This window comes from Rhea americana, unplaced genomic scaffold (assembly GCF_003343005.1).
Source record: "Rhea americana isolate MKP2758 unplaced genomic scaffold, rheAme1 scaffold_13, whole genome shotgun sequence".
NCBI lineage: Eukaryota > Metazoa > Chordata > Aves > Rheiformes > Rheidae > Rhea > Rhea americana.
The window spans coordinates 8,919,548-8,928,627 of record NW_028185372.1 but is presented as its reverse complement, the minus strand read 5'-3'; the positions used below and the strand labels follow the sequence as shown (position 1 = coordinate 8,928,627).

Here is a 9,080-nt window from a genome sequence, read left to right as displayed (position 1 = left end):
GTTTCATTTAAGAAAATTGCTGTTCTATCAATCACAGGACAGTAGGAACAGAATTAGACTGACACAGACTGCTTTTGGAAATCTCACCCTATCAAACAGGACRAGACATAATTTAAAGTAGAACTGAACATCCCAATCCTGCTAGTTCCCCCAGAATTTACGCTAAAGTTTTAGAATGTTTGGAGAAGCGACAGTAAATTACTTCCAACAAGACTTTGGGTTTTGCGTTCCTCTACAACAGCCAGGTTCCAGCTGAGAAACGAAAGGAGTACTGAGGTCATGATGCTTCTTGTCTACATCTGAACAAAATTTATAGCAAAAAACTCAGGACTGCTGTGAAACATGTGGCTGCAAAAGCCAACCTATTCAACCTGTCTTCTGTCTTCTTTTTTTTTTTTTTTTTTCCTGTTGCAGACAGTTTGAGAAATGTCAACCTAGTCCTAAAGCCAGTCTAATAGGAACAATAACACAGTTAATGCTCTCTCAATTATGCCATTTAGTTAAAAAATGTCACTGTGACCCAAATAAAGCAGTATACCACAGGGCACAGATGTAAGGAACTGCTGCTAATTACTAGAGTGAATACTTCTTAGCATTGTGACATATGACTATTTTTAACATTTTATTGAAGAAAGAGATTGTGGACTTTATTCTGCTGTCTTCACAACCTTTTGCTGACTTTAAGATTTTATTCAGTCTAACTCCAGAATTGTTGATAATTATTTATTACTCCTAAAACTTTTTAAAACCTTGTGAATTTCTGATTGTCGTATCAAAAAAAATTATCCTCAGCAAAGTAAAAATGAGGTCAAATTCTAACTCACTGACATCAGCAGCATCTCTATGATGGGCCTGAGGTGAAATATGGGATCTTTACAGTCAGTATAGTGATGGTTCTCAGTGAATGAATGGAAGATGAAATTCCTGAAAGCTTAAATATGTATATTTGACAGCAACACAACATAGTTTTRGGCTATGAATTACCGAGCATATCGGATTTGGCTTTGTCAGGGGTAATAGCAGAACTTTATATTCATTATCTAATGCAGATAGAATTGAAAAGAGCTAGGCAGCCCTCTGCTGGGGCAGGTCTTGGGCAGTTCTCTCTTATGATGGATTCAGGAATTAAGTCCAGTTTATAAGGCATGCAGTTTCCAAGAAAATGTAAATATAGTAGCTATTTAAACAGGACRAAGTACATAATATCTCTGAGGATCTGGACTGAATACCCATACTTTGYTGAAAACTCACAGGAGTACTCTTTGCTATAAATCTGGGGGGTTTGGGTCCAGGAAGGCTGGAGGTTTGTCCTTCCTAACTCCTGCAATTTCCAAGCAGCCATGGTGTGTAACATAAGTGAGCCCAGATTTGCCAACGCATTATGCTCCAGAAAGTGTCCCCTGCACAAATGATCTGGACAGAATGAGTGATTAGCTCACTAAAGTAATATTTCTAAATTGATTTTCAGTCAGGAAAAAATGTAAGTGGCTTCAGGAAGCTTATTCTGAAATACATTGGCCACTACCCTAAGGATTCAAGCACATGATTTGAAACTGATGAAGCACAAATCAATTCTAGGCAAATGTGGTCTGAGGACATGGCACCAGCTGAAGTAAGTGTAATGTAAAACAACAGAAAGAAAAGAAAAACTAATAGCCATYGTGCATGCAAAAGGCAGATGCTAGAAAAGGATCATCCTCACAAACTAATAATAACATCTCCATACACATACTTGGCCAGCTGCTGATGTAAAATAAAAGACTTTTCTCCCAAATAAATTAATAGGACAGTATAAATAAAGGCATATAGACCATTCATAAATACTCTGTTGGCAACAGAACAGACGGGAGCTGCCTTTGCTGAGGGCTGCACTAACAGCCACAGTTGGGTTGCTGTGGAGGTGGGGTGTCCTTTAGCCGTGTGTTCTGCTTGCCCGCAGTGATGGTGGGATCTGTCTCCAAACTTTCCGACATTTTGTCACAGATGATATCCACGAGTCGCTCAAATGTCTGCTTGACGTTAATGTTGTCCTTGGCACTCGTTTCAAAAAATTCAAAACCTAATAAAATAAACAACACATTGGTTTGATACATATTCCAGTATCTCCAATAAATACAGACCTTTCCCGGGTCTGTACTCCTGACACGCAGAAGGTAAACACGTAAGAGCACACAAGATACTACAATCATATTGCAAGAGCAGTTAAATTTGTAAAGCAATCAGAGAAACTACATTAGAGTCATTTGCTTTATACTAAGCCAGCTAAAATCATGATTGGTCCCAAAACATTCTCTTTAGCATATTCTACTGTAAAATGGTTTCATCTTAAAATTGACACCAGTTTGAGAGTACTATTGTGTTTGAAATGCCCTGTATGTCCAGCCACTGTGAAGGGACAAATTACTGTTTTCCATCTCTCTTACATTCCGCTGATCATTATTGTGCTGGAAACAGCTGTTTCCGTAGTGTCATTAGCCTGGTGCCAAAATAGAAAATTGCATCTGGAAATAACCAGGTAAGAAAAGCAAACAAGATAAGGGAAGATTTCTGCAATGTGATATCGACTTAGAATAGAGGAAAATCTGTTGGAACAACGGCACACCCCCAAGCCAAAATAATACCAAAATAAATAAATAAGCAAACGTGTGTGGTTTTTTTCTCCTTAGTTGATTTATATAGAAGGACCTTTGRATTTACCCAAGCCCATTGTACTGCCCCAGAGCCCATCTTCAACCCAGACGGGACACCGGAAGCCTGCAGGCTGCAGAGCCAGCTTTCCTAAGCCCCGATTTGTCCCTTGCGTCTCGCATCTCCCGCAGCTGCCGGAGCCAGGCAGGCGGCCCGCAGCCCACCCGCTCGCTGCCAGGGCTTCCCTGTTCTCGCTTCCTTTGCACCTTCTTCGTCCTTTCCTGTTCGTTTGGTTTTCAAGTCTTATCCCACAGTTACCACATTGCTCTCACCAGGGGGTTCCTTGGTAATTTAAGACCTTCTGGTGGTCCTGTCTTTCCAGTGCCTAAGGGTTCAATAGTAAGACAGTTTACAAAACATCTAATCCACTGGTAATCCAACAGAAGTGGCTGAGCATTTGCAGAACTATTTTGATTCTCTCTGTATAACAATGTACAACTACCACAGCATTTTGTTATGAGGAAAATCCCAGTCAGAAAATACCAGTCACTTTAAACTCCTGGCAGAAGGGCAGGGGTTTTTTGTTTGTTTCTTTGTCTGTTTTTTCGCATATAGTGTGTGATTTCTAGTGAATGGGCTAATCTTTTATTTCAAAAGGCCACCTGAAAATTAAATGCAACTACTTATGTAACACTATGCATTCAGTATGCCCTCTAAACAAGACAAAATACGCACATTTAATCCACTAACTGCTTAGCAAAGAGCTTTTGCATGTTTGAATATTAGTGTAGATTTACAGTAGATAATTGTATTTAGCTTGACATGATATCACAKCATGTGCTAATAACCAGTACAAAAACTTACTTCTCTGTTCTGAATATTCCTAATATTTTTGATTTACGTAAAGTGCCTTGTGCTGAAATGTCACAAACTGCTAAAATGCTTAAATGCACAGGAGCAAACTACAAACCAAAGTTAGTATTTCAAGTAGTTTAGATAAACTCTTAGAGATACAAATTTTGTAAAGGGATTTATTCATGAAACTTCCACTAATGTTGGTGCGAGGTTAACCCTCCATAAACTGACTTGAAAACTTTTCCTTTCTACATGTGCCTGGAAAGCAGGAAAAACATCTAATAAAAGAGCATACGGAAATCATATATTGAGAGATGGTTTAAATTTGTATTTCAAACCAACTGCTTGTTTTATTTTAGCAGGATTTACACATCCCCTTCTTCATTTTAAAATAGAAGGAGAAAGTGGAAAGAAGGTGTAGCCCCACTTGCTGGTGGTTTTCGGGGTTCCTGTGGAGCTTCATGCCAGAGATGACTGCTCAGACGTGTTGGGGAGCACCTGGGGGAAAGGAGGGCCTTGGCCTTTGCAGCGCTATGTGCTGGAGCTCGACTGCGGCTCTGCAGCGTAGTGGTGCAGCCAGAGCCTTCCATAGCTGTTGGCATCTGCTCAGCAGGAACTGGAGGAGAGTGGCCACTCCAAAGAGGCTAATTTGGTTAGATTTGACTTCAGGATACGTCTACACTGCAATCCAAAAGAGTGACTGCAGGTCAATATCTAATTTAGACTTTGGAAGCAGTGTGAGCTGCAGCAGTCAGGCTGTCCTCACCCCTCTGGGAAGGTACTGGGCAGCCGTCTGCTTGCGTAAGCTGAAGCCAGGCCATTTGGATTGCAGAGAAGATACAACTTCAGTTAGATGGTGCAAAATCAGGAGTCACTCCCTTGACTGTTGGGAACATCGCTCTGTATTTACTGTACAAGCAAGTCACAACTGTGACAGAACATCATTACTCTCCAGATAACAGCTTTCTAGCCTGACCATAGTCCAGTAACATCACCACCCAYGATCCCATGGGTAATAAGAAGCACTAATTCCTTGTTCCCATTCCATATGTGAGCTCTTTTCCTTCTCAAATAAACAAACAGAGATGAAAGTTGATTATGAAAACAAAGGCCCACTGCCTTGAAATCTGCCTAACAGAACAAGGATGTGTCTCTGGTAAATATTGCCTTCTCTGCCAGCTTTAACACCTTGCAAGCAGAAGTGTCTGAGTAGTAGTGATCTGATGTGTGGAAAAGCAATAGCATAAGCACTACTCCCTCACTGCTTAGGGCAATGGAGACAGAATGAGGAGAAGGAGAAAGATGCAAACAAGACTGGAAGGTAGAAGGGCTAAGGGGCAACAAGGGACTGGAGTGAAGTTCAGGACTGGAACACCAAAGCTTGGAAAAAAATAGAAGGAAGAAGAATAAATCTAAAAGATATTTCTGACAGGAACAGGTTTTACAGATAGGAAGACAGAATAACTGGCACAGGAACAACATAATGAATGGTAGGGGTAAGAAAGGCAGATAAGATGTCTGAACTGAGAAAAGCAGAAGGTGAAAGGACTCACCAGGAAGACAGCAGGCAGATGTCAGGAAAAAATCTAATACAGATGGGAGCAAGAAAACAGATCCTATGGCACATTGAGGAGGTACTGCATAAGAACATTATGAAAACTAAGAAGCTTGCACTTTACCAGCAAAACAGAGGCTTATAGAATTCAAGCAAAAAAATATTTATTCAAATAAAATAAAAATAGTACAGCTGTGTCAGAATCTATGGAATTTGTGTGTAATTTTGATATAAGAAGGAGTCTTGTACTTGTAGTCACAGTAGTGATGTAGCTGCGTATCAAGTTGTGCCTGTGTATACACCACGTCTACCGAGTCATTAATTCCCTGGGTGGTCCAGGAACCCTCCCAGATAGTCCCTGCACAGGTGAAACAATGTGCTGGTTCGAGACAATGGACTGACCMGAGAGAAGACAACTGATTGAACCCCTTGCTGCCTTCCTGGGAAAGCATTTGAGTAATTCTTATAGGAGATCTCCACACTGAATTTTTCTGACAGTCCTGAAGGTTCCCCCTGTGTACAGGTCAGCTGATAGGCACTATTTCATTTGTATGACCAAATACATTGATTAATATCCTGACTGGAGAAGCTGAGCACTCCAGCATATTCCYCCAGGCCCTTCTGCACAGTTCCTGCTGGAGGACAGACTGAACTGTACTCAGAAAAGGTACTTTTAAATGGTYGGTAGAAACTGGTCCTGTAGATGCAGAAATGGTCCTACAGGACAGTCTCATGTACGTAATTACATCAGTTAAGAGTTGTTTTGTGACTAACTCTAYCTGTGAATGCCTGTGCAACAGTTTCAAAGAGATAGGGTCCATACTTCCTAGAAAAGTGTCTGGTATAAGTACTTCAGTAGAAAAAGTAGAAGGATGTGCAGACTCCTGAATTCTGGTTGTTTTTTCACTTTGTTACAAATGTTTTGTAGAGCTTTTTGCCAGTGACCGCTCCTCTCCTCCTGACTCATCTGGTAAATATTTTATTAATAGTGCTTAGACCCTGAGCTTCCAAAACGCCTGTGTATGAGGGCCTCAGACCTATGCCTTTTAATGCTTTCTTCAGGTTTTTTTCAGTGCTTGCTATTCACTGAAGGAAGATTTTCAATATGAGACTGAAATGAGGTGAATCTCCTGCAGTTATCATGACAGCAGAGCTCAAAGAACACCTTGTTCCTACCATGATCTGTACTGCAGATGTGGACAAGACAGGGCAGAGCAGCTTACTGCACAGATATGASAAAGCCCAAGAGGCAAGTGGATAGATAAGGCAGAACAGAGCTGAAACTGAGAAAACTCAAGTTATCAAAGTATTGGCTGAGCATGAACATTGTGTATGGAAGCTGCATCAGGCTRTTCTCACTTCTCTCTCCTTTTTGTGCTTCTTTCACTTTTCTTTCTAGTCTTTTTTTCACCTGTCTCTTTCCATATCTACCTTCACCCCTCTAGTGCTGATTCAAATCACAGCAGCTCTGGCTGGTCCTCCAGCATGGTGGTGCTGCTCACACGKTGAGCTACAGCAACAATCTCATGAGATGCCTTGGGACAGGGACCCCTCTCTCCCCTGTATCATTCACCTGCTGAGGCCATGTTCCACATACACTTTCATTCCTATTCAAGAGAAGAACTTCAGTCGCAGTTAGACTTAATTTTCTTCACAAGAATAAGTCAGATTTGGACAYAATTCTTATTCTTTTCCTTACCTGGGGAATGAACTCCCCTTCTATCCCATAGCACCTTGAAGTGTGACATGTGAGGAGAWAAAATGGCCAAGGCCTTTCAGCATGTAGGAGATACAGATCAAGGCTCCAGAGCACAAAATAGTCCAGGTTTATGGAACTGATCCAAATGCTATTTTATCTTCTCTGCAACTTTAGAGGAAGCAGTGGGGAATGACTKGCTTCTTGTTCTCACAAGGAAAAAACAGTTTAGATAGCCACCCTGAAACAAATASCCTGAATTAGCGACTTCATTCCCTCTCTGTCTTACACTTAATGCTGGCTCTGCAGATGCTCCTTCATCAATGCTCATTATTACTTGTTTATGCCTGCTTTCAAATAATAAGGAAGAAAAAAAGCAGGAGAGAGAGCCATATGCAAAGGGAAGAACATTCTGCACCCTCTCATCTTCCAAGAAAATGTGACATCAAAAGGATACAACATTAACTAATACATTTTAAGAACAATTCCACAGTCAATAYAGACAAGAGCTGATCAGGAACACCTTCTGGTTTCAGAGTGTTTGTCCACAACCAAGACAATTTTATTTATCTCCCCTGACTGTTATGCTGTATTTAACAGATGTCCACAAAGCTGTGTTCTCCCCGTAGCTATCTTTCCTTGAAGACAAGCTTGAACTGTGACTGTTAGTACTGCTCTTAACAGTGACCTGTTCAATCTGGTATTTTGAGGAGTAGAAGGAAACTGCAACATCAGATCAAGAAGCAGCTGCAGGAAGCTGTTCTCTTGCAGTGGTATATGAAAGGCAAAGATTAGGAAGCTGTGGGGATAGAATCATTTAATGATGTACCAGTACAAAAAGCAGTGGAGCAAATGGTGCCTATTTTCTTGTGTTTGCATCCTGTGGTCAGCTGTGGAGTAGGCACTGACAGGCTCTTGTCTTCTTGCCTGTGGTGAATTCTCTAACATCTAATATGGTTTGTGTTCACATTGTGGGCTTTCTGTCACTCAAGGCAACCACAGCTCCTSTACTGAGCTGCCCACTTCCTCAGAACTTTTAATGTCTTTGAGACCTCTAGACATCTTGCAAAGAGAGCAAAAGATACAGGGACACACGGCAGGATTGCAAAGATCTTCTTTCCTAGGAAGCCAGACTGAAAATAGCCTGGAACCACTGTTTTTCTTCAGAGGACCTCCTGCACCTGCAGCCATGCTAGAAGATCTGGTTACAATGTGTTCTACTTTTCAGGCTGGCAGCTGTGCTGTCCAGAAGAGGCCAAGTRCTGGACAGTGTTGAGAAAAGTATTAAAGAACATTATGCCCCACACTAACAGGCAGAACTTTGCTGTTATTCTCTCAGCAGAGTGCAATGCTTTAGCATCATCCTAGGCAGAGCTACTATAATCACTATTAATAGAAATACTAAGATATTTATCCTTCCTTTAGGGTGGCCAAATTGAAAGAAAAGAAAGCTGAAGGGGGACTCTCAGTTACGACAGAGCACACAGATTTGAGGTGCAATTACTGGATACAGTCTAGTAAATGCCTTTTCCTCAGTTCTTCAGGACAGAARTTGTCCATATAAATTCCAGTTGTACTGACTTTGATTGCAGCTTCCAGATACTTTATGAAACATTATTTCAGGAATACATTACATTTACAGCAAAGAAATCTTTTCTTRTTTATTTACAGGAGACGTTTGGCGAGCAAATAACTTGCTTCCCTTTGTCATTAAGTAACTTTCCTGTAATGCAGCTCAGAGTCCATGGAAGTAATGGACAATTCTCTCTCCTAAAAAACATCCTGCRGACAGGTGTTTTTGAGCTTTTAATCACTCTGCCAATACTCTGTGTCTGTTATGACTAAAGCAAAGATTTTGTGTTTGCCAGTGCTGTCAGTCTGGCTCCTTCCTCTGACAGTAACATTTGCCTTTTTACATAAGCTAAAAAATGGCAAAGGGTGGAAATATGAAAAAGGCCTGCTTCTGCACAATCCAATTATTTTCACTTTTAATGCAAAGTTGAATGTAGCCATATGCCAGCGTTCTTGAAGCTGCTGGTGATCCTGCCTTCCTCATGAAGGCCTTCAGCCAGCACGGAGGCAGTGCAGAACTCTGTGTCCTACTGAGCTGCGAGATGAGGTGCCAAGTCCCACTTAATTCTGGATTTAGATATCAAAATTACAGCCCTAAAAATGCCTCTTTGGTTGCTACCTAAACTCACAGATGTCACTATCGCTAGTGTTTACAGTGCTTGTGCCCCAAGGACCTACAGACAAGTCATCACTGAATCCTGTTTCTCTCTGGTGGGTCCTCAGTACTGTTATCATGTGCATGCCTGAGCCAATAATAAAATGAAAATAAAATAA

The 9,080-nt window shown here is 41.1% G+C and overlaps 1 protein-coding gene across 1 annotated transcript in view; it reads right to left on the bottom strand.

The window, feature by feature from the left end:
• Positions 1–694: 694 nt before the first annotated feature.
• RAB3C (RAB3C, member RAS oncogene family) overlaps positions 695–9,080 on the bottom strand; it is a 119,496-nt gene continuing 111,110 nt past the window's right edge. The window contains exon 4 of the mRNA XM_085326461.1: positions 695–2,059. Coding sequence (XP_085182587.1) covers positions 1,872–2,059 — 188 coding nt within the window. The 3' untranslated portion in view covers positions 695–1,871. The remainder of the gene's footprint in view (positions 2,060–9,080) is intronic.